At 41.0% G+C, this 26894-nt stretch overlaps 1 protein-coding gene across 3 annotated transcripts; it reads left to right on the top strand.

The window, feature by feature from the left end:
• Positions 1 to 1402: 1402 nt before the first annotated feature.
• atf6b (activating transcription factor 6 beta) lies at positions 1403 to 24866 on the top strand. 3 transcript variants are annotated; one of them, XM_084081045.1, is made up of 17 exons: positions 1403 to 1706; positions 7701 to 7780; positions 8954 to 9035; positions 9616 to 9675; positions 9767 to 9846; positions 10262 to 10451; positions 11484 to 11648; positions 14338 to 14507; positions 16106 to 16285; positions 16963 to 17045; positions 17349 to 17555; positions 19257 to 19364; positions 20349 to 20448; positions 20823 to 20890; positions 21420 to 21519; positions 22070 to 22154; positions 24287 to 24866. In XM_084081045.1, exons 1-17 carry the CDS (start codon positions 1634 to 1636, stop codon positions 24592 to 24594), a joined length of 2139 nt encoding a protein of 712 aa, XP_083937171.1. In that variant the 5' UTR covers positions 1403 to 1633; the 3' UTR covers positions 24595 to 24866. The 3 variants fall into 3 exon arrangements, with proteins under 3 accessions (XP_083937171.1, XP_083937172.1, XP_083937170.1); XM_084081046.1 differs by having other exon boundaries at positions 8954 to 9044; positions 20349 to 20433; XM_084081044.1 differs by having other exon boundaries at positions 8954 to 9044.
• The last annotated feature ends 2028 nt before the right edge of the window (positions 24867 to 26894 follow it).

The following is a 26894-nucleotide window of genomic DNA, read 5'->3' as shown; positions in this document are numbered from 1 at the left end:
AATCGGAAATTAGCTTGTTTTTCAATATCAGCCTTTCATCTACATGAATGGAAAACGGAAATTGACCTATTTTTAAATTATCAATCATGTATATACATTATGTATTATACAAAATCGCGTTTTTCTTTTTTGTTAAACACAATTTATTGCCAAGATATCAAGTATTACTTTACAAGCCCGTATGGTCAGGGGGATCAGCCCCCTGACCATTGTGCACGTCTGTTACAGTGTACATTTTCATACAACAATGTGTCTTGTCTTATTCAATTTGGGGCAATGCATGCTTTTACATTTGGACATTACATTATGTGAAAAGAATGTCCATTTTTAAATCTAGACAATAATAACCATGACATCATTTTAATTGTAGCCATGCAGCAATGCAGACAGATATGTTGAAATTAAGAATGTTTCATCTTAAAATTCCCAAAGACTGGACATGATGTGAAAATACAGTTGATTTAGATTTTATCCAATTGAATAGCCACTATTACTTACTAGAGAGAGAAGTTTGTTTGACAGAACAACGTATAATGGAAAAGTCCCTTGTTCAATTGCCACAATAAGAATGTTTTAATAAACTGTCACTAGGAGGCGTCCTAATGGCACAGTATGCACAGAGATCACAGAAGAACCAAACCCAAGTGCATGGTGTTTTTCAATTCAATTCAACTCAGAAATCAGAATGGTGCAGAAACACACGTCTTCTTTATGCAGTTGTAATCCATTGGATGTCCTTTTCCTGTCACAACAGCTCATGTGTATGCACATTGATGTACTTTTTTTATTCATGTTTTCAAAGTATTTGTGGGTGTTTGTAATCTGTGGGAAGTAGGCCTACAGTATATGTCTTGGTACAGTTGGCACTTGGCAGCTAAGTTATAAAGTGTAGGCAGCAAAAAAAAATCTCAAACAGTTGCATGTGTCTGCTCTAAAACACCTGGCCTTCTCAGATGGGCTGATGATGGCCTGCAGTTAACGATAAACACATAAATGTAATATTGAGTTGTCATGTCAGGTGTTGGTTTGATGTCCTGTCCTCATTTACCCTACCATGTTATGTAAAACCCTAATCCTATTAAAGAATAATAAATAATAAAAAGTATGTTCCACACATATTTGTTATCTCTGTCTATCTGTAATGTAACATAACATCCAATGTTAATTTCAGAAAATACATGAATACTGGATTCTATCTGAAACTGTTAAAAGGGGTATATGTGCCGTGTTTTTTATTGGATGATTTTTCTCTTAATCAGAATTCTGTCATCCCTTTGATGTTTGTGCTATGCGGCACTTGGTTGGCCACCCAAACTGTTAATCAAGCCTTCCTTCGCTTCTATTGGCCTGTGCGCTGAGTGGGCGTATCCTTTTCCGGAAAAATAGATTTCCTTGTCTGTCATATTAAGCGAGACTGAGCTAAAGGACCGACAGCGAGTTATGAAACCAAATTGAATAAAAAAACACATTACCGTGAGATATTACTTAATTTAAAGTGCAAATGCAATTTGCAACGTATTTTCCCTAAGTGCATTAGATAGATCATGTTCTATGTAGATAGCTAGCTATTATTATCTCCTCGCTTCTCTCTAAATCGCAAGCTCTTTCTAAAACACGCCTTTGTGGCTACGGTATGACTACGGATTTACTGGCTGACTTGGATAGTCGCTTCTTCGCTGATAACCTTCTGACGAGCGAAGACTGGGGTGAGTTAAAATAATAATGTGAACTTAACGTTGTAAATATATATATATGCCTATTCTAAAACGTGATGATCGCAGGTTCGTTTGTGATAGAAAGCTGGGATCCGTGTTGCCAGGTTTTGCGAGCGAAACAAGCAACCAGTTCTATGAAAACAAGCCCAAAAGAAGCAACTATTTAGGCCACATGAGTCATGACAAGAGCACTTTAGTTTAAATCTTTATGCATCGGCTATTTGAAAACAGCCGATATACAAAGTTGTGAGCTTGTAGGTATGCTATTAAAAAAAATCTTGCAATAAAATGTGGAATATTTGTAAAAACTAATTTTGAAACAATCTTAACAACACCAAAAATGCTCCCTGACTTTACAGAAAAACAGTCGCTTATAATAAGCGGACATGGCAACCCTGGCTTTGATGCGCAGACATACACACTGGGCAGTCATTTACTGGCAATGGGTCGTGAAAGATTCAAAAGGCGAGGTGTTGAATATATGTTGAGTGTAGCCTGAAAATTCCCCATCAGTGCTTTTAAAGCGTGTCTCTATTTCGAAACGAGGAAGTTAAATGGCGTCCAGAGATGCACGTTGAGCCGCATTCACGCGTGGATCTGCGTGTGTTTTGCACCGATATGTGCCCTCCTCAGCTTTTCCAGGTTTTGCGAGAGAAACAAGCAACCAGCTCTATGAAAACGAGCCCAAAAGAAGCGACTATGCTACATGAGCCCTTTAAACCTATTTGAAAATAGCCGATCTACAAGCTCACAATGCGTTGCGACACGTTGTGAGCTTGTAGATCATCAACATTTTAACAACACAAATCTTTTGGGGGTCCCAGCATGCTCCCTGTCTGGCATAAAATATTTTCAGATGGGGGGTCTGCAGACAAATACATATTAATTTGGGCATGGAAATGTTTGAGAACCACTGGTTTAACATTACACAGCAAGCCCCAAAAAAACGCAACCACCTATATTTTCAAGCAACTTTACAGAATAACAAGCCCAAAGTCTCTTATAATAAGCAGACCTGGCAACACTGGCCCTCCTCCGTGTGGTTTGTAGACCCGGATATGTCAGTTTATCTCGTTACACGCCAGTCAGCGGCGTTATTAAACGCCAAATAATGGCCGTGCTCTTCGTTTCTTTCTCACATTGTATTTCCTTATAGCACGTTACACAGACGTGTCTTTTATGATTTCGTACTGTTGGAAATAAAGTGTTGTTGTGCTTGTGTTAAAAATGCAAAAGCTCACACCAGGTGGTCATTATTAGGCCTACATTCTAGACAAGGTGAAGGCAATATGAAACCAGAAGTAGTTTGGGTCCCCTGGGTGGCAGTTGAAGCCACTATGAGTGTGTGTAACTAATACATTGATGGTGTGGGGATTTTAACCTTTTTAACCGTTTTAATTTCAGGGAAGTCTCTTCTAATGGTCAAGCAATAGTGCTGCATCTAATTCTTGACTGTTACAACATTATACACTTAACACCACATAAGGTATGCTGATTTATTCTGGGAAGCACGTTGGAAATGCATCATTAAGCCGCAGAGTAGGAAAAAGAGGAGATAAGAATGACAGCACCACCGGTGTTTGAAGGGTTAGATGGTCTATATAGATCAAGAGTGACAGTCTAATTACAGAAGGTCACAGGTTCAATTCCCACACCAGCCATATGTCCTGTTGAATTGTGCTTGAGAATCTGAATGGGAATGTTTGTGGAATATTCTGAGGCGATTTATTGAATAAATGCCTAGGTTTTCTTTAAAATTTCTCCCAGATTTGTGTATTGTAATGTACTTGTCACTGCCAGCCCTGACTGTTTGGTCTGGAAGGGTGTAGACAACCACACGTGTCTCTCCTCTGATACACATGGAGTCAACACCAGCCACTGTTTACCTGACAGTGAGGTTTTTCACCGGGACGGCGTAACGCGTGCATACTGTAGGTGCAGACTACTGGGAGAGGTCCCCCCCAGTTCTGCTCCCTAAACATGAGCCCCGGCCCCCAACCAACATGTAGTAATAATCTTTAAGACAGTGACAGAGGCGAGATCAAACAAATTATGGAAGTTGACATTCCTTTTGAGCCTGAGTTCTTCATACTTGGTGAGATTCCGGGCGGAATAGTGACCAAGAACCAGACATATCTGCTTGGGGTGTTGCTGTTGATCGCAAAAAAAATGATTACTGTGTCTTGGAGAAATGTGAAGCCACCAACTATCCAGCAATGGAGGGACAGGTTAATAAGCATATACATGATGGAAAGCATTACAGCTAGACTACATATGAGGACAGAGTTTTTCAATATCAGATGGACACCGCTAGTGCTGCAGCTGCCCAGACTGATTAAGGATTCTGTCCCCCCTTAATGTCAAATTGACTGGACTTGATAATGTAGACAGATTTGGTGGTCTGTCCTGAAGGCTGTTTATGGACGATCGGTACTGCTGGAAATTGGAATAATGACCTTTGATTGCCTGTGCCTGTGATGTCTCTGTAAATATTTCTTTGAATGTCTGATGTTGAATAAGTGATGCAATTGTTCTTTGTTTTTGTTTTTGTTTTTGTTTGTGTCTGTTTTTATTTTTTTTGTATGCCCGTATGTCCACAATGTTATTACAGAATGTATGAAAATGTAAATAAAATTGAAGTGCAAAAAAAAAAGACAGTGACAGAGAAGACCCTCCATTGCCCGCTTCCCACACATGTCATGAACACGACCAATTGTGTTCATTGGAGCACCCGGCCAAGTCGGATGCACTGTGGGAATGGAAAACTCAGTCTCCAGACGGTGGTGGGTATAGGAACTTTACACCTGCGATGCCCGGACAACCCTTGCCTAGCTGTTCTTAGTCTAAGTCCACACTGCTTTTAAAGTGTGCCTTTACTTCAAAATGAGGAAGTTAAATGGCGCCTAGACATGCATGTTGAGCTGCATTCACACACTGTTTGGTGTGTTTGCACTTGCTCTGTGGGGATTTTCTTCTTTAAATGTCAGTTTCACAGCGATCACAGTGCTAAACGCTGATAATAATAATAATACATTTTATTTGTAATGCGCTTTTCATTCACAAGGAATCTCAAAGTGCCACAAGGTAAAACATCATCAATCATATAAAGTTAAAAAGCACGGTTTAAAAACGGGTATGACAAACAGTATGATATGACGACCATGTTGTCTCCTTTCATTTATATTTTATGTTCTTATTGCACTTAGTATCTTTTGACATGCTGTTGAAAATAAATAGTGTGTTACTGTTAATGCTCACACCAGGTGGGTGTAATTAGATCAAAATTCTACACCAGAAGTAGTTTGGGTCCCCTGGGTTGCAAATGCAATTGAAGCCATTGGTTAACGAACGCATTAGCTGTCATGGGGATTGAACCAGCGACTGTTTTAATGTCAGTGAAATATGTTAATGGTGAATCAGCATTGCAACAAAAGAGTGCTAATTCTTGACAGCTTTACACATGCTCTTACATAATGCTGTTTTAGTCTTAGAAGCACATTGGAAATGGAGCATCAATCCCCAGACTAGGGAAAACATTGGGTCAGCAGTCTCTGGATACTTAATGAGTGAATTCTCTAAAATAAGAATGACAGCATCTCTGGCCTTTTTTGAAGGGTGAAACCGTGTAATTCACACAGTTCATGGCAAGGCTAGATGGCCTAAAGTGCAAGAGTGACAGTCTAACAAAAGGCCATGGGTGCAGGTTCAATTCCTGATGAGGAGGAACATGCACAGTCAAACCCAAATTATGTAGGTGCTGAGAAGAAAACACAATTACACAGCTGGGCTTCAGTTTAAACGTAGTCTATATTGCACCCACAAGTGAAGTGACATTTCGAGCTATATGCTGTCCGATAAAGAGCATGTAGTTCGAAACATCACGCAGGCACTTGTGGGTGCAATAAGTAAGTACATTTTATGTATATAGCGCTTCCCACAGAGAACTCACAAAGTGCTTTACACAAACTCACAAAAGTGCATACATAGAGATTAAAAAAACAAAACAAGGTATTAAAGCAGTTAGAATAGAAAAGGCCTGTACAATTCATCTCAAGCAAATAACAACACAAACGTGGAAATAAAATCATGTAACATCTGCAAATGCTTGTTCAAATAGTAGCGTTTTAAGGTTGTTCTTAAAAATGTCCACAGAGGCTGCAGCCAGTGGCGTACCCACTGTAGAGGCAGGGCAGGCAGTCGCCTGCCCAACTAAGATCTCGCCTTCCCCTAGAAAACCCAAATAACCCGAAAAGGTACTTAATGTCCTCGAAGTCACGCATCCAACAAGCTTTTAACTGAGCAGATTGGACCTTCTGTTCCAGAGATAATGGCCAAAACATCTTGAAAACGGCCACTTTCGCCAGTTGAAATTTATTTTTTTGGGGTATTAGTGGGGGTGCAAAAAAAATAATCTCGCCTGCCCTAAATGTAATTCCTGGGGACGCCACTGGAGCCGTTTGATTTATTTTGTAATGCAGGTTAAATTCCCACATCAGCCTTGTTGAATGGTGCTTGAGCAAGACAGAAGCCCACTTGCTCACTCAGTCCAGGTTTCTTTGCATAAGAGTCTAAAGAGAATTTGCCAAATGCCTAAAAAATGTAAATGACATGCCGTACATGAGCCTGTCCACTCATGCACTTATATTCGGTCTCTTTTGCAAGCAGAGAGAAGTAGGCACGTTTTCAGGTTCCATCTCATCTAGGCTAACCCTTTTAATAGGCTGACTTTTCGACAGAGGCATTCTGTATTCTGTACAATAGTCTAGATCTGTATAGGGTAGATAGATATACGATCCCAGCTCCTCTATTGAATCTGCAACACCTCAGGGTAACAAACCCACCGTGTCACGTCAACAGTTTCTTTCTTTGCCACTACTCAGGTTTCTGTTTTCCCTGCCCTGGCTTTTGTTTTTAGAAGTGAAAGGAAAAACGTATAGGAACTTACAGTGGTGTAAAGTAACTAAGTACATTTACTCAAGTCCTTAAATACAATTTTGAGGTATTTGTTTTTACTTCACTCGAGTATTTCCAATTTTCAATACTTTTACTTCTACTCCACTACATCTCGGGGGCAAATATTGTACTTTTACTCCACTACAATTATTTGAAAACTTTAGTTACTATGCAGATAAATTATTATATTATAAAGCAAACAATATACATTAACCACTTTAGCCCTATTTTATACATAGGCTATTTGAAAATAACCGATCTACAAGCTCACAATGCTTTGTGAGCTGGTCTTATGGACCATGTTCTTATGGAACATTTGGCTGCTTGTAGCCTTGTACCATAAGTGACTGACGAATAAACCCTTGTTGAGTCTTGTAAATAGATCATAAATCATTTCTTTCTTTTAGCTCCTGGTAGTCAGTTTTATTTGACATTTTAGACCTTGAGATGTTGCTCTTCAGTGGCTTGCAATAATTCAGATGTGGAACAAGCAGATAACCAGAGAGAGCGTAGCTATTTATAACACCATATGAACCAAAGGACACCGCATGATTCACACCTGCTATTAACAGGAAGCCAATAGTTGAATATGTTTGACCTGGTTGTTTTCATGAAGCTCCTCTTCTCTTAGCTCAAAGGCCACGGTCATGTGTCCTCAGCTCTTCATCACAAAGCCAAACAATGCACGATAGGAGAATTAATTGTTGTTGTTAGTCTCCACTGTGGTGTAGTGGTCTTAGGGCTGGTATCCTAGAAAACAAAGTTTGGCCCAAGTGCATAACAGTAGCTAATCTTTATTAGTAAGCAGAGCTTTTGTATTACCTTTATGCTCCGTGAGTGTAAATAGTGATACTGAATGAGTTTATGGGATACTGTTGTTGATCATGCCACATTTAACCATGTCTTTCGCTGTCTCATCCTGTTCTTCCTCTCTCTCTATCACCATTAGTGCTTTCTCTGGGCCTTGTTTTCATTGTCCATAATCCATATACTGTATTAAACATCTTCTCTATATTTTGTCCGTGTCCTCAGATGCCTGCCTGTACCAGTGTGAGAGTATGGAGGAGGGCGAGGACGAAGACTTCAGCCGAGGGCTGAAATACAATACATCGGTACAGAGACATACACGCTCTCCTGTTTTCTCCTCTCCTCTCTTCCCCTGTTTTCTCCTCTCCTCTCCCAGTGACTGTGTAACCTGATCTCACCCCATTCTCCAAAATACTCTAATCTAGCATATGTTTTTTATGCCAGAGTTCACACAGTTTGCAAGGTTTAGAAGGTGGTCTGAGGTAAACGACTACAAGCCAAAGGCCAGTAAAGCTTATCTGTGACTAGTGAGGTGTACAGTACTATACTCTTCTACTTCACATTCAAGTCTACCAGTCCCGACTGAAACGCACTACACCACACCAGGACAAAACTATCAAGCTAACCCAAATAATCTGCTGAAAACACAATTGTGGACAAAGTTGAACATTTTAGTATAAAACAGTCCACATTTGAGTGCCACCCCTCTGTACCCTTGAGTGGTTGGGAAAATGTAAAGATTGCTTCTGCTGTGTATGCCTAGAATGTCAAGGCATTGGCCAGGCTCTCTGTTGAACGCAGCGAAGGTGAAAAAGGAGACTGGCTGGCGATTAGTTAAGTCAATAGTGCATAGTAAATGCAGAACAAAAGTACCACCTCATGTCCTGCTCAAAATTATTGTTATTATAGGAATGGGGAGTATATGATTTAGTAGTATATCATCACTGTCAGGCAGTATCTCCATATTTCATCTTTTTAGTTTGTTTTCATAAATTGATGCCCTATTTATGCTTCATCATAAGCATCAAAGCTAGACCTTAACCATGATCTTGACCTTTAATCCTGTAAAGTGAGTAAAAGTCTGATATTGGTGAACCAGTGAAATGGAGGTTATACGAGATCAAATACACAAACCTTGTGATAGGCGGTCGTTTGGTGGGAAAATTGTTGTGTTTGCACTCTCTCTTTCTCTCTCTCTCTCTGACACACAAACACACAATGCATGCTGAGGTTGAACTACCGGTACTCACTAATCCAGTTGAGTTGCTTGACCTAATTCTCTTCACAATCTTTCTCTTTTCTCTTTATTACTGCTCTCCCTTTCTGTCTATCACTCTTTTTTCATTCTTCTTTCAACTCTGTTTTGTAATCTCTTTCGATTGTATACCTCGCCTTTTTCACTCTCTCTGCCTTAATCTCTTTCCATTCTCTTTTCCCCCCACATGTCTAATTATCGCTGCCTCTCCCTCCCTTCTCAGTTTGAGAATGACCTTGTGCTGACACTAGACCCTGACAACCCCACATCGCCATGGAGACACCTCGACAACAACCTGCTGACAGGTACTAGCAGTAAGCCAGCCATGACAGCCATGGAACATTAGCAACGTCAGGAAAACCTTATGTCAGCTTCTTTTCCCAGACAGTAAACTATCCATAATATCTACTGACACATCCAATGCTGTAGGACACTACTCAAGCTGTGGATTAAATTATTTTAACAACAAGTTAAACTAAAAGTTCTGAGATTGTTTGTTAGATTATTTCTCTTTCCATAACTTTTATACCGTTGGAAAACCTGTTTATTTACCTTTTTAAATGGTGCCCCATTTGTAAGAAACATGCATTTGTGGAATGAGCAGCACAACCGCATGTGGGTTGCGCTCATGAAAAATGTGCCTATTGTTTGGTGGATTGGATGATTGAAGTCTTTCAATCATGTAATAATTGTAACTTTGTATACATAATTATTTTGTCAGTTCTGTGATTGCAGAAGTGACTATGCTGGTGGTTATGTTGAATCAATTAAAGTGGTAGTGGTGAGCTGTGAACTTATCAGTAAGAGGACATGTTTTTCAGAATCTGCCAAGTTGCACTGGAATAACCTTTCTACCACTTTGTCTCTTATCTGTTTTGTCTTTAGGTGACAGTCCAATAATAAAAGAGGAGATGACTATAACCCAGCCCTTACCTGTAGAGATGTGTAAGTGACTCTTTCTATAACTTAATTTTATCGCCTTTTATAAGCTTTGTTTAGCAGTTAATAATGTGTGTGCATGTGTGTGTCTGTCCAGTGTTCCAGATTAAGGCAGAGCCTCCATCACCTGCCTCCTCCCTGGAGTCTGACTGCTCATCTATATCACCTGAGCCACAGGTGAGAGTAGGTCCACACATTGAACTCTTTGTGTTTGTATATGGAGTGAAAGAAACTGCTTGAGACACAGGAGTACAAGACAATAGGTGACATTTGTGAATCTGCATATTTGTTCCACTTTGTCAAATAGATTTTAGTCTGATGCCAATTCCGAGGCATGTTGGCGTGTTGTGAACTTGTAGTATATCTATCTACTGTATATACTTATGAAATGTCTGCGTGAGTGAGTGTGACACCAGTGTATCTCGAGAACCGCCCGACCGTTCAACTTCCAACACGTTTCCTAACAATCTGGCCGCCTGTTCTTGATTTTTTTTTTAATTTCCTGCTACACAAGGTATTTTTGTTTTTAAGTGACAGCTAATTCAGTGGATCACAAGTCACTTTTCCTGATGGTACGTTCTGTCTCTGCCAGATCACGGTGAAGGGGGAGAACCCCCCCACTCCTCCCTACATGTACGGCGATGTGCTGTCCCCTCCGCTGGGCACCATGGAAGTGACAGTGGCCTCCACCACGTCAGTCTCCCAGCCACAGACACAGAGGCCCACGGTCTCACAGACACAGATACCTGCCGTCATCAGCACGATGGACACACAGGCTACAGGTATGCTGATTTGTGTTGTTGACACTGGTGTATGGCAGATACAGCTGGATCCGTACATAATGTTAATTTAACTCTGAGAGTGTACACATGGAACCAAAGATGGACCCTCCATTTGTACACTCAGGATTTTACTTTGTTGCAAGTTTTGGCGGAAATGAAAATCAAACTGGCATAACCTGTCCTACGGTATTTAATCAGTGATACAATTACCGGCCTTTACAGTTTGGAAACAAACTGCAACACAATTCTTTTTCCATTTTGCGCTTGACGCCCGGTGCTCTGTGAATACAGAGCTCTGGAGTAGACTTCTGACTCCCAAGCCTGAAACACCCAGATAATCAACAACAAACTCAAATTGTATCTCACGTTTCTACTGGCGAGAGCTTGCGTTTAAAAAGAAAGCGTTGAATCTAGTGGTTTCAACATTCTCAGGATGGTCAACCATGTCATTGTACAAATTCACGTCCCACCTTTCACCTCTTTCTCACATCTTTCCCTCCTTTTTCAGAATAATACAGCCTAGTTGGTTATTATTAGATTTTATGCTCTATATCTTGTCCTCTCTACGCTCTTGTGATTCTAGGAGCATAGGAATATTATGGCTATTGCCCTTAGCCACCCTTACTGCTGATTACTGCTACAATTTTTATGAAATGAAACCAAATAATTTTACTCTTGTGTACTCTTATATGAGATGTACTATAACACATAAAACATCTTGAATAACTGAAATTGAACGAGGCACATGTTGCAAGCTATTGGAATCAGTCAGTATATTTTACATTGGTGTGTCACTAATAGTAATATGACATATCATCTATCATTCATACTGTGTATCCATTGTTGTATTATTTATGTTGCCAAATAATTTGTTTGTTTTTTATTACTTTGTGTTTTTTGTTAAGTGAGGTGAGATTAACTTTATAAACCCACAGGGTTTTCTAAATCTCACCTGCACATCCCAACCCAATGTTATGCTGTTTTTACAAAAACATTAATGTTTAATGCCAAAAATATAAATTTTGCTTCCAGTACTTCCAACCACAGCCAGTGTGAAAGCCAGTACCATACTGAGCAGTAAGACCCCCATCCAACCCAGGCCCATCTGTGTCGCCACCATCCCCGTCTCACAGGCCCCGGCCCAGGGCAAGACCCTAATCCTGCAGAGCCTCCCTGCCATGGAGCAGCCAAGACCTGGTAAGAGAGATTAAGAGGGTGTGGGTAGATGTGTGTAGCTGTGTACACGTTGTATAAGGCTGGGCAGTCAACAGAAAATATATCGAAACTGAATTTTTAAACCAATAGCCGACTTAATCTTGCTTGAATCAAGAAGCATGATCTTTTTTTAATGTATATACATATATTTAAGATTTGTTGTATATCAACACAAAAAAGTTCTAATATATTTTTATGATTGAATTGACCTGATTAACATCTTAAGCCCTGTTTTAAATTTATTTGGAAAATGGTGGTGTGCAAAAATAGTGAAAATAGCCAATCTTGGCGTCCCCAAAACAGGGACGCCAGCTTGAAAGTGGTTAACTCTGTCTGTGGGTTTTATAAATATTTAAAGAATAAAGTATTAACACAAACTTGTGACTAAATAATAACTACACTGGATACATTTGGAACACATGTTCTTTTTTTCCATTTCCTGAAAAGTAATGGTTTGGGCATACGACAGCGTTGTTATGTAGAACACCCCAAATCCCATGCTGTTGGTTTAATGTTTCAGCTGGCTGCATGAGTGTGTATGTGAGAGAGTGTTTGTGTGGTTTTCACAGGAATGTGTATGTGGTCATCAGTTTACAGAAATCCTTCATTGCATACCATTGGTACTTGCTGTCATTGTTGTCTGCATTTTTTGCATTGATTTGCCAAGGATGACAATGCCAAAATATGGCGTGTATGTGAGGTGGTGCATGTACTTGTGCATGCACGAGTGTGTGTCAAAACTGATCAAATTCAATGTTTTTCATTCTGACACATGGGCGTTTGCTGCAGACTTTGACAGTACGACCTGATAACTGCCCTCTCTTCACACTGAAATCTTCGCATTGAGATGTTGTGTATTACTCCACTGCATTGAAAAATATGAGGTCCATACAAGTAATTTACTCTGGCACACCAGCCCGACAAAAACATGACACATGGTCATAGTGATTCTCAACATTTTTTATTTCAAGGACGTTGCACATTCTTTATTACAATCTCTGAGTTACAGAACTGTAAGGCACTATTTGGTTCCTAACTACCAATCCCCGCTCCTCAGACCCTACACTGATATACACTCACATACAGGACTAGTGCAAAAGAAAATTGAGAAAATAGAATTTCATAAAATGCATTCAGATCAGTACACCTCTCATTAGAGAGAGGACAATACTAGCTTGACAATGATCCTAAAATGAGAACACAGAAAATGTGAATGAAGACAAACCGGTTTGAATTCAGGACATACAGTACAGTGTCATTTGGGGTTTTTAATTTCTGCCAACTCTCAAAGTGGAAACCTCATGTTGACATGTTGAATTCTCTGGTATTCATCGTTTCTCTGTGTCTGGAGAGTTGAAGGCCATTATGTAACGGATGGTTATATAACCGCTAAGTGATGTCATATTCCCTTCTCTTCATCTCTCTGTCTATAATAAACCCCACAGTGGGCAGGCTGGTGTTCATTTCCAAAAGTTTCTGACATTTTATTGGATAGAAGAATTTAAAAGAGGAAGAGATTTGAGGGAAGTTCTTGGGTTGATAATACTGCTCAAGTGTTCCCCAAATTCAACCTACAGTATGCATTATGCTTATTGAAACAAGGCTGTAATTATTTTATATTATTTTTATTTTTATACAAGAGAACAGGCAGCCTTCAATTTCCATTTTAATTATTTAGTTTTTTATTCAGACAGTGTAGGAGAGGTACATAAGTAAAGCCTTATTTATACTTGGTTGCAAAATGTCCGATCTACAAGCTTGCAACTAGTCACAGTGCGACACGTTGTCAACTTGTTCTTCGGCTATTTTTGGTGTGCGCCAGTGTCGCGCAACCAACTACAAATCACACCTATAGCTCTGGTGAGATTCAAGCCTAGGCCGAACAGTAGTGCATGTGTTTCTGGAGGTGTATTTAGTCCTAACATTATTTTATAGGCAAATGGTGTTTTTTATTTAGCTAAGACACTGTAGGGAGATGGAAAGCTAGAAGGGGAGAGTCTGTGGCTGCTATTGAACCAGAGATGCAACCATATGGCCAGCACACTAACCATTCAACCACCGGAATCCCTAGAGATGATTTTTTTAACCAGTATGCTTTCAACAGGCATTGTGTTCTTAATTTTACAGGATAACATGACATTTTGTCTAACCTAATAACTTTTCATTCCTTTTAGCAAAACCTCATCACATGACACACACATGACCCTAACAGACTCCCATTCTGGTCACTGGTGGCACTCATACGTAATTCTGTTGGGCTGAATTCAGTTAAGTGAAATCCAAATTAAGACCAGAGTGTGTCTAGTGATTAGATGTAGTGCAGTGGTTAGTACCCCGCGTCTCTGGATCCACATGTGCCTCTGCTGGCCTGCAGCGAAACGCCTTCCAACATTTCAGGCTTTCTCACTAAGGAGAGAGCCTGGAGCAAGCAAGGTTTGTGTCTCCTGTGCCAAAAGGGAGGGAGCAGACGGTGTACTCTGATTGGTCTGTCGATGTCTCAATTGAAAATGTCAACAGGAAGTGCAGAGTGTGAGGAGGAAGTGAAAATCATATAATACCATGAGTGTGTGTGTGTAGGCTATTATGTAACATTTTTTTGTGTGTGGTACAGTATGTGTATAAACGAAAAGAATGACCAAGGGATATCTCTCTCTTCTCTCTCTCTCTGTAGTTGTTCTGTCTCAGTCGGTATGTTTGGGTTCGACTCCGGCCATCGTTAAAGTGGAGCCAGTATCTCCTAGCATCCCTCAGCACTGCTCCAGCCCTACGGCCCCGCCCTCCAGCAAACCCATTGTCCCAGCAACTGCCTCATTGCCCGGCAATAATTGCAATGACATCGATGTGAGTGAACAGACCCAACAGTCGTCCATGACACTCTTATCAGTAGTATTTGACAAATGAAATGATTTAGTGCAGCGATTCCCAACCTGTGGGCCATGAGATTATTGCTAGTGGTCCCCAAATAATTGGCCAAAAACTAAGATTTTATTTATTTAAAAAATGTATGTATAATCAATTGTATCTTTTCTTTAAAACCTTGAAGAAATTATTTTTCATTGTGATTCAGCTAAATAGGAACTTGAAGTATACTGACCTGATGTACAGGATTCAAATCTGGAGTTCTGTGGTCTTCTGGCATCTTCACTTTCAATCCACAGTTTTTTCTCTCTCTTCACTATGCCATCTAATAACATGTACATGGAAACTAAAACAGTTTTAAGGTGGGAGTGGGACCCAAATTAGTAGTGGCTTGCTCATATAAAAACTAAGAACATGAACAGTAGGCAGACAAATACTGAAAGAACATTTTAACTTTCATAAGATGAACACAGGAAAACATAGATTTTTTGATGTGTAACAATGTGGACAAAGCAGGCTGTGTGCACTGATCTAACAAGCATTGCACCTGACGCCTCTTACGTACAAACGTAATAGCCATGAACATTGCTTGCTGTATAGATTAAGCGAGTAATATCATACATGTGTTAACACCCACTGTCTGTTAACTCCAGTGGAAAGTGTGTTCTCTAACTGGTACACAACTCAGTTATTTTTGCTTTATTTGTATAGCCCTTAGTCAGTGTTACAGTTTCAAAGGGCTTTACAGGCCACCTTTAACAAAGGCCACTGCTACTGCAATGGCTTTTGTGTGTTTTCTTTCCTTATTGCTGGTTCTCGTGAGTTTGAGCTATTGTTTCATTTAACGTTGTTGCGTTGCGTTGGTGTTTGGTGTGAGGAGGAAATCTCTCTTCTTAAACTAGTTCCGCCTCTGCTCAGGCCTAAGTGTTTTTTCTCTCTTTTGCTGTAACTGTCAAGTTGCCATGTCTTTCATACACTCATTTGCTCACACATACACACAGACATATGCCTAATTTATACTCCGTCATACGACGGTTTCCTGTGCCGAAAATAGCCGCTGTACATGGCATGAGACTCTGTCATACGACAAAGTATACATCAGGGTATGCAGACTATGCACACCCATGCTCTCTTCCTTTCTCCCCTTCTCATCCCACCCCAATACAACCCAATTTTTGGGTAAGACATGATATTAATTTAGGCATCATTAGACTGATGAGGCATTTTCCCACAAAACTCCCAAGGTGTTTAAAGTGTGCTTATCGACCTGGCCACAGTATAAATTCTAACCGAACATTTCCCACCTGTGCCTCCCCTGCACTTTCTCCCTTTCAGCCATCTACTGTCTGTCAATAACAGAAAAACAAATACAAAAAGAGAGCTGACTGCCCACGCTCTAGTTTTAAGTGTTATTGATTTTAATGTCATTTTTTGTCTGTGTTGCATGTTGGGTAACTATGATTATGAAACCGGGTAGATCGCCAGCTTGGCACCCTAGTGTGTAAACAAACTAGGGTATAAATATTTGACCAGGTCATGTTTTGCAAACAAAGCACATGAAATGTCCTCCTCTTCCTCAGATGAAGGTGCTAAAGCGGCAGCAGCGTATGATCAAGAACCGCGAGTCGGCATGCCAGTCCCGCAAGAAGAAGAAGGAGTACCTCCAGCACCTGGAGGGGCAGCTCAGGGAGGCCCAGCAGGAGAATGAGAGGCTCCGCAGGGAGAACCAGGCCCTCAGGGAGAGACTGGCCGGGAAGGAGGTGAGTGGAGGAGGAGGAGGTGGGAGGAGAGGAAAGGAAATAGGACAGTAAGGTGGGAGGGATTGAGCCAAATTCCAATACCTAAATCTCTGCTCAAATGGTCATTTTCTTATGGAGGAGTCGAGACCGGAGAGCGAGTCAGAGCTCTCCAAGCCGCTAGCAGCGTCAAACAGCGATTTTACAACCAGTATACACTACAGCCTGTTCTCATCCACTCGCTGGAAGTGTTGAGTGCCTATTTGGTCTGTTTTTGGATGGACCGTCTCCTCTGGCTATGGGACGGAAACCATGACTACGCTGTCTGGGAGATGGGGGTCAAAGAAAAAAAGAAAAGCCATATCGCAGACTTCAGAGGGATGTTTTAGAGCCAACAAAACTTTGATCTGCGTGCTCATATCCTAAAATGTAAACATAACGTGCCTACATGCGTGTGTTGAACAGTTTGAGAATCAAGTGCCCTACTTGATTCAACTGTAGAGATACTGAAGTGCATTTATATTCATATATTATATCATTCTGAATAACTGTGATCAAAGGCAAAGCTACTGAAGCAACAAATTAAACATTTGATCTTTATTTAAACAATGGTGCTGTTTGTTGTGCATGGTGTGGGCTAGAATGCAGGTCAAACAGCTCATTTATGTAATATTCATCCCTCTTGTACATGTGTGTTTCAGGGCGGTGACTCGGCCAACAATAAGAGAGCTGTGTGTGTAATGGCTGTTCTTCTCTTCATGACCTTCAGCTTTGGACCTGTCAGGTACTGTAGCATGCTAATTAACTCTGGAACAAAGACACAGCATGATAATTGACAAACGCGGTAAAAAAAAAAGAATCATGTTGCTTATATCGCGAGAGCTGTGTAACTAACTATTCAACTGAAATTTTTTTGTGAATTTAGTAATGGCAGCTGGAAAATGGCAATAAATTAACAATAATAATAATAGTGAAAAATGGTACTAATGCAATAACAGCCATCCATTTTAGGAAGCATTTATTTTCTATAATACATAGTGCTGAAATCAGTTTTGTCCTGAATTCTGTTTTGTTTTTGTACCACCAGCATCACTGACAGGAAGCTGCCTACGGGCCTACAGGAAGGAGTGGTGCCGTACACAGGAAGACACCTGCTGGAGACGCAACCCCGTCAGCGTCCCAGCAGGGTGAAGTACAGGACGGAGCCACAGGAGAAGGAAGCAGAGACCAGGTGGACGAGAGGAGAGACGGAGAGAGACTCCGTCACAGAGGCCACAGAGGCCTACCAGTTTAGGTGGGTGCTTTTCCTGGATTTTAAGGGAGTCCCGCAGAAGGGTCAGTGAGTGTGTAATAATAATAACTTGCATTTATATAGCGCCTTTCAAAAACCCAAGGAAGCTTTACATCAACAAAAATAAACAAACTATTTGCCAAAAGCCTGAGTGAGCAAGTACCACTTCACAATCTTCGAATGCTACAGAGTCTGCAACTGCGCCTCCTTAAAGCCGCGAACGGAAGCTGTCAATTGTTTAAATATATTTAAAGCATTTACATTTCTGCTAAGCCACAAGTTATGCGTAGACTATTGTGATTTACAGTAGGAATTTACGCAACTGCAAAGACAAAACGTTAGTGGGTGGGCCAGGTCAGTGCCTCCTTCGCACTAGCCTGGGCAGCATTCCATTTTCGGGTATATGATCCGGTCGGGGGCGGAAGTAAAAAAAAGAAAAAGTGGCCGGATAGGCAGAACCGGAAAGACGTCTCACCCCAAAATAGGTCCGTGCTAATAAAATCCTTGATACGGCATTGTTTAGCTTATTTTTTAAATGTAAATGTGCGTGCACTATCCGGAGACTATTTAGCGTCGGTATTATCCCACGGGGAAACTCTATTCCATTTAAACCGCAAAACCGGATAGGCAGAACCGGAAAGAGGATTCTTTTTTCTTTTTTTCTTTCAGTAGGCGTGGTCTAGACCGGATCATATGTTGTCTTCTGGAACGCAGACCAGGCTTTCCTCCGAGGTGGAAAGACTGGTGATGCGAGGTTACCTTCGCACAGACTGTATGACGGAAGCATTTGAAAATTGTGTTAGTCAACAGTCTGTCTCGAGAGACTAGTGAGTGTGGGGGAAAAAAACCCACATTTGATGACTTAAACACCTCAAAACATCATACCAGACACCTCAAAATATCATACCAGACACCTCAAAATATCATACCAGACAACTTGGAATGATAATCTATGACGTCTGTCCACCATCATTCAATGTTTCTCTTTCTCTAGAAATATGCAGAACTCTGGAGTTGCCATAGCAACGGCTGTAGAATGTGGCTGTTCATGTTCTAGGGTTGATTATTTAACCCCACTGCCTCACTGTCAGGAATTAACGCAACAAATGTCAGGTTGTTGTTTTATTATTAACTCCCACAAAACCATGGGACTGAAGACAAGTGTAGTAAAAGCATTACGTGGAATGACTGACTTGAAAGGCATTTTGTGTGTGGCTTTGAACTCAGTCCTCCACATGATAGTGGCTAGACAAATTAGTGTTTCCACTAGGGCTTCGGTCTGTTAAAATTAAGCCCGTTTTATACTTAGTTGCTCGTCGTTGCAGTGCACCGGTGCCATGACACACCACACACAACACAACCAAGTATAAATCGGGAATTACAGTTTAGAACAACTTAAAAGTGTCACATTAGGGTAAAGAATCTGGCAAAGAACAAAGACAAACCGGGTGCTTTCTGTTAGAGTTCAGTAGGAGAGAACTCCAGTCCAGGTGGTTTAAGAGGTCATGAAGTCAATAACATATTATAGATGAAAGGAAGCCCTTAGGCGAACTCCAAGCACACTCCTGACTTTTTGTATTGCTTGAGTATGAGTAGCAGTCATTCTGTGACATAAGGCCTAAAGTGATCTGTGGCACTGTTAAGAACTTTGGTTTTCCTGATAATGAGTGTACTTAAACTAATATTATTGTGTGTGTATTCCAGGAACATCAGTGACGTGTTCAGTGATGTGAAGGACCTGGTTCTCCAGGACATTGATCGTTACTTCAGCTCCTCAGACTGTCGCCAGTTTAACCGCTCTGAGTCTCTCAGGTCAGTCACGGCAAGAAATGAGCTTACCAAACGCCCATTGAGTTGGATTGGATTTGAGTATTTTATATGGGTACATAGGACGGCGGTGTACATTTAATTCATAAAAATAGAAAAAAAAGTGTTCATCTTAGGCCGCCTGCTGGCCTAGCACTCCAGGCGCATACCACATATAGGCTTTAATGCAGCGTGTCGCGGATTCTAAATAATTAGGATGTATCTTGTTACATTCCTATGGCAGGAAAGAGGCGTGTGTGTTGTCTGTTGTCTCATTGTTTGACTCATTGGATATTTCCAACTCAAACAACACTAATAATAATTGCCAAATGTATTAACTGCTTTTAGTGATCGATGTCCAGCTCCTCTCTACTCAACAATAAAAGCGTCCTTAACACGCCCACTTGCTGTAAATACACCGGACTATCAACGTGTCCATTCACACATTGAGCTGTTTGAGCCGAGTCGGACATTACACCGACTTAGCTCAACGGAGCTGGCAGTGTAAATCTGCATGACGGGTCTGAGTCGGATATTTGCGTTCATACATGCTTCAATTCAGAAGAAATTCACCAATGTCAGTTCAGTCATTCTAACAAAATATGTTTGCTTAGATCAACATATTTTATAAAAGCTACACAAAAATAAACAACACAAAAACCTGCTCAGTCACTCGGTTTCAATATTGACAGTCTAAGTACAGAGTACAGGTGGCACTCTGTTTGCTTGCTTTGTATAACTCTCTCTGTCTCATTTGCATGTGGCCGAGAGACACACACCTGGTCTACTGTAGTTCTTAATGTTTTTCTTCATTGAGAGTGACTGTAGCAAAGCCGGTTGGCTGATGAACTAAGAGACTGGATGCTTTTATGTGCTTCCAATCTCTCTCTTCCCCTGTGCATCTCACTCTTTGTGTAATTTCTCAGTCCATTCCACCTTCCAGATAGACACATTACCGTAACAATTTTTTGCTGTGTGTGTGTTTTTCAGGTTGGCGGATGAGTTGCGTGGCTGGGTACACCGTCACCAGATCGACAGGAAGAAGTCGGGAGGAAAACCAAAGATGGCCAAGAAGGTGAAGATTGCCCAGGTGGGGAACGCTACAAAGACATCACCTTATCTGGTTTCTGATTCTAGCTGGCTTCTGTTTCCAGCCCAAAGTGTCCTTGAGCAAACCACTATCCCTGACTGGTCATTCTGTGCCTGACCCTTTTTGTACTTCCTCTTAAAGAAAGGACATTCAATGTAATACCATAAAATAGGATTAAGGATCATAGAAGTATTCATAATTAACAAAGCCATGGTTTCATGAACCCCAGATGAATGTAAATTGTTAGTTCCAATTAAAGTATATACGGTAATATAAAATATAATGAACATGTATCAATGTGTAAAAGTTGATTAAAAATGTTGTTGTGCGGCAGAATAGTAAACTTTTTTTCTTCTTGCATTCTCTCACCACAGAAAGCCCAGCTGAGGAAGACCAATTTCTCAAGATATCTTCCCATCCAGGCACATCGTTCCATAGAGAGGTACAGACTCACTGCAGACAATGGCCCTGAATTGTCAATGTTATTCTGTTTACATGTGGAGTTTTGTAAAACTCTTCGTTATTCTTAAAATTTTACATTTCTGTTAAACTAGTGCAGTGCCTGTTCAGTGCTGCTTGAAGCTTTGTTTGCTTGAAGCTTTGTTAAAGACTGCTCATCCGGTTAACTATAGACAGTCAAACAGGTTCTCGAGATATGTGCAGAAGACGGACATACTAAGATTCCTGGACTTCATAGAAAGATAGATTTACAATGTTTAAGTTTACTACGATGTGTACTACATAAGTTGTGAACAAAAATGTTGCTATCTGACACTTTACATTACTTTCTTAAAACGTGTATAGATATTTTATGTAATATTCAACATGGATACTATTTCCGTCCTGATTCTAACACACCACTTCAACGGTACTGTAGGTCTGTGTGTCTTAAGTATTTAATGGCTGCTCCATGAGGACGACCAAGCTCCTCGTGCTGTTCTGACCAAGTTCTGTTGTGTTCTGAATGCCAGTCACCTGCAGGTTCTTCCTGGGCCAGAGGTCACTTACAGTGAGTTCCTAGACGCCATCGATCGACGGGAGGACACCTTCTATGTTGTCTCCTTCAGACGGGTGAGCCAAGCACCAGTTCACCACAAATATGCATTTGATTAGATTACTTTATCATTCTCAATTCAGAAGTTTTGTACATCTGTCCAATAGGTTCTATTCACAGCAGCCATATTATGAAGACATTCACAGGTGTTACCAATGATACTAATGAAGGCTCTGTTCCATTCTGGTCAAACAGAGTCAGGGTGCTGATATTGTGCATGTTGGCCCACTGGAAACACTCTGTTACACCAGTGGGTCTACAGTGGAGTCCAGGGACCCTTATGGGCTTTCAAATGGTCCCTTACGGGTGTGTAACTCTGAGAGTGTACAAATGGAACCAAACCCGTAAGGGTCAATTTGGTTCCATTTGTACACTCTCAGAGTTATGGGGGTCGTGGAAACCACTGTGCTACACTAAATGGAACAGAGCCTTCATTAGTATCATTGGTAACACCTGGGAAGGAAGTGATAATATGGCTGCTGTGCATAGAGCCTATTGTTCACAACGAACAATATAATAACAAAATAACAGTACAGGCAGTAACGATAATGTATATTGTGTGTCCAGGATCACCTGTTGCTACCAGCCATCAGCCACAACAAGACCGGCCGCCCCAAGATGTCTCTGGTCATGCCTGCCATTTCTGTCAATGGTGAGTAAAGGCAAGAATTAACCTCTGGTAACTTAGATCTGTTAACCATGAGTTCATGTGGATCATTAAGACCAGTTTGAGGTTCATGTAACTATTCTTATGACATACTGAAGATTACATGGAGGAATCATGAGTAAGCAGGTTTCTGCTTTGTATACCCGTCTTCTGGGATGCAGTTGGCACAAAGAGGATGTTTTGAGTCTGACTGACTTGACTGAGCATATCATTGTCACTGCGCAAATGGTGCTCAAACTCATTTTATAGAATGCTTAATAAATGTTACCGCAAGCGCAATACTGGTCATTCAGTCAGGTAGAACGCACAAACATTCTGCACTATTTGAAGAGGATAAACACGGCAGATTTTTACCAGGTGCAGCCTGGTCTAGGAAGAGACTGATCAACTAGTTGTTACTTTTTCATCATTGGCTGTCCTGGCTGTCCTTTACTCCTTTAAGCCAATGGGGACACTTCCCCGTTTTGCCTGTCCTTTAAGCCAATGGGGAGACGGGCCGTCCTCCCATGCTATGGGATCATACGCCCTACCCTGTCTCTCTTCTCCCCCTCTCTCCCCCTCTCTCATTCGCTCTGCTGCGGCTAGCCTGGGCAGCATTCCATTTTCAGGTATATGATCCGGTCGGGAGCGGAAGTAAAAAAAAGAAAAAGTGGCCGGATAGGCAGAACCGGAAAGACGTCTCACCCCAAAATAGGTCCGTGCTAATAAAATCCTTGATACGGCATTGTTTAGCTTATTTTTTAAATGTAAATGTGCGTGCACTATCCGGAGACTATTTAGCGTCGGTATTATCCCACGGGGAAATTCTATCCCATTTAAACCGCAAAACCGGATAGGCAGAACCGGAAAGAGGATTCTTTTTTTTTCTTTTTTTTCAGTAGGCGTGGTCTAGACCGGATCATATGTTGTCTTCTGGAACGCAGACCAGGCTTTCCTCCGAGGTGGAAAGACTGGTGATGCGAGGTTAGCTGCGGCTGACGAGCGTGTATCGCTGCCATCAGCGCTGCTCAATGTCGCTCGTTCATTCATTTGCTCCAGGTGTGTAAGCTCAGAAGCTCATTTAAGTGGCCATTGGGCAACAGTCTAACCTCCGCGACCGTTTTGGTAGACAAAGACGGCAGTATTTGAGCCCTGTTTGGTTGCTACTGGACATGCTAATGAGTGGGGTAATGTCTGCATTCCGACATCTCACTACTCCGACTAGTGGCTTCCGCGTGCGGTTAGGGTTAGGTATAGGGTTAGTTAACGTCGGAAAGGCGACATGTCGGAAAGGCGACATGTAACCCTAATGAGTGCTAAGTGCTAACAACAAATGTATGCTAACACACACACACACACACACACACACACACACACACACACACACACACACACACACACACACACACACACACACACACACACACGCTCACGCTCACAGAGAGAAGCACCTGGTATAATATGACTTGTCATTTTTTATTTTTTTTACTGCATTCTACAGTAACTCCTGAGTCAACACAACAGCAAAAAAAAAATGCCATGACAGCATAAAGGTGCTTTTGCGTTGTATCATTTTTAAATCCTGTGAAGATCTTACAAGACAAGACAATATGAAATGCAGAGATAAAAACAAAAACAAGAAACTACGAACATCAGCTTTGCGACGTGCCCAGACATGCCCTCTCCCTTGCGCGTAACATAAGTTCATTTCTCAGGTGGTGTTTACATGGTTATTACTTAGTGGAGGTGTTATTGTGTTCTTACACTTCATGTGAATGCACTCTTTGAGTTTCACTTTTGAATCGTGCAGTGGTTCTCAATGTGGGATGTGGGAACCCCCAGGGGTCCTTGAGGGGTTTCCAGGGGGTCCCCAGCTAAATTATTTAATATAGCATCTAAAAAAAAGTTAAACAACTTTAACCCTACTTTGTACTTCGGCTATTCAAAAATGTCTGATCTACAACTTGTGAGCTTGTAGATCTGCTATTTTTGCACATCATCTCTTATGGGGGTCCCTGGGACACCATTTTTTTTCAGATGGAGGACCGCAGCCAAATACATTTCAAATTGGGGGGTCCTTGACATAAAAATGTTTGAGAACCACTGCAGTATTGTACACAACTGTTTCCCTCCCACAGAGAGCCTGTACAACTCGTCTCAGGGCTATGAGATGATGATGCAGGTGGACTGCGAGGTCATGGACACCCGCATCGTCCCCATCAAGTCCTCCGCTGTCCCCCCGTCCCTCCGGGATCCCCCGCCCCGCCCCCCCTCCTCCGACCCTGCTGCCACCCACGGGAACCACACCTCCCTCCGCGGGCGGCACCAGCACCACCAACAGCATCACCATCAGCCCTTGGCGACCGCCCCTTCAGCGCGACACCAGTTCCCCGCTGGTGGCCGACGGCGGGCGGAATACCTCATCAGCCAATCGGAAGGGGTCTGAGAGGCGTCACCGGTGTGGCCCGAAGGTAAAAAGGGATTAGGGTGTGTAAAGGTTTACTGAGGGTAGCAAAGATGGCGAGAGTTAAAACAGTTAAGCATAATGTATGCTCTGTTGCACAACAGTGTTGTGTGGCGACAAAAGCAGATCTATAAACTCAATTTATCGCGGATGTGACGCATTTTGAGCTTGTAGATCTTTCTTTCTTTTTTTTCTGAGCGACACTGTCGTGTGACTATATATATATATATATATATATATATATATATATATATATATATATATATATATATATATATAATTATATACTTTTTTTTTATTTTTACTTCAGAGGCCAAACACTTAGACCCTGAGACTGAAATACGTCTCTCCACATCTCACACCAAGAAGGGCACAAATTGCTAATCTGATCTTTCAATCTTAAACCGATAAAGGCCTAAGAGGATTTCAGATTGTCAGATTGACATACCATCTTGTCGTCAACAAGTACTGTAGCTCACTGAAAATTTCCTTTTGTGGGGAAACTAGAAGAGAATGAGCCTTTAATACCCCATGAAGGGAAAATCTAATTCTGCATTCTAACCTATTGATTGACTTGAATCAAACCTATACGCAGTTAAAATAGTAATCCAGTAGTTACTATATACCTTGTGTTACAGCCTCCAGGTACATTATACTTTGATATTTATTAGATTAGATTAGATCTATTAGATTGGGGGCACTGAAAAGATAAATCATTGCCTCCTTGGGAGATTCTAATATATACGTAAATGTATGTTTCTGAAATTTAAAAAAAAGCAGACAACAGCAGCACACTGCACTTAAACCTGGTGCTGCTGTCTTTATATTAAATCATTAAATATATGTGGTATGGGGACCCCAGCATCTTCTATGCAGCCAGCATTAGAACAGTGAAACAAAATGTACCTGTTTTTGCATTAGATAAATGTTTAGAATCAAGAGGAGTTTGTCACTCAGGCTTACAGGTACAGTAGTGTATTATTACTCAAAAGCAGAGGCAGGATGGTTAGTTGATGGATATTGTGAACATCAACTTTTGGTTGGTAACTTTTACAGGACACAATCTAACAGTTTGAAATCCTGTAAAACCAAAATCAATGTCACCAGCAGAAACGCCAAAAAGGGAACTTGAGCTCACTGTTCAGACAGTGGTACGAGTGACAGTCATACGACGAAGCATAAATCAACCGCTAGGCACTCTTGACTGTAAGTTAAATTTGATTGGCTGGTATGCTTTCTACACCAAGGCTCTGGTGGGCCAATAGGGGTGGAACTTGCGGAAGTAACCAAGGGACCATGCCATGGCCCATATATTTTACATAATGTGTTATATGCAGGGTTCGATTTGGAGGACAAATAGCGTGACAAATAGCGAACATATCCGTTGTACAAGCTCACAAAGTGTGTGCTATTTTCGCTTAATTATTTCTTTTTTGACGAAATTTGGGGACGCTTAATACCCCTCTTCCAGCAAAACGAACCCTGGTTATATGTAATGGGGCCCAGAATTCTAGACGGCTCCCCTCTGCGGAGGAATAGCAGTGGGCATACGTTGGTACAGCTGAAAATAGTAATACCCTTGACTTCACTACTGATTCTTAAGACTTGTAGACTTTTCTTTTTTGTATTTGTGTTTGTGTTATTGTTCTCTCTTGTAATTAGTCAGTTATGTTCAGATTACCAGACACATGCGATCTGTATGTGAGTGAGTAATCAAAACTTGCAATCAAAAGGTTTTGTTCCAAATAATAGGAGACCTAGGTTAGCTGGACAACTGGGTTTGAGAACAATGGGTCTATACCGCTGCCTTATTAAAGGCAAACAGCTGTATAGGCTTATTGTATGTTTTTAAAATGAAAAGGTCATGGCAATAGTTGAACTTTGACCACTAAATACCACTAAAAATATATTATCCTCTTCTGTACAATACATTTTGAGAGACAGGAGAGCTGTCTTTTCACATTGCATTGCAACATCACAGTTGCAAAAAAAACTACAAACACACACACTGACTGTCTAACTAAGATCCTAATTTGTTTGTGGCAACTTTTAGATTTGTATTTTTGTTTTGTTTTATACAAATCACTTTATAGTTTGAATTGAAATTATTTAATATTTGTAAATATCAGTGTTTATGTAGATATTTGTTTGTTTTTTCATACCCTTCATTTTTTTAAATATATTTTTTCCAACCTTTTGGAAAGAAAACATAAAAAAATACAAAAAACTGGGTCCAGGCTTAAGGTGTACCAGTGAATAGATGGATAAATCTTGAATTCTAT

This window comes from Gymnoscopelus microlampas (genome assembly GCF_963454915.1).
Source record: "Gymnoscopelus microlampas genome assembly, chromosome: 15".
Taxonomy (NCBI): Eukaryota; Metazoa; Chordata; class Actinopteri; order Myctophiformes; family Myctophidae; genus Gymnoscopelus; species Gymnoscopelus microlampas.
This window is presented reverse-complemented; position numbering and strand designations above follow the sequence as displayed.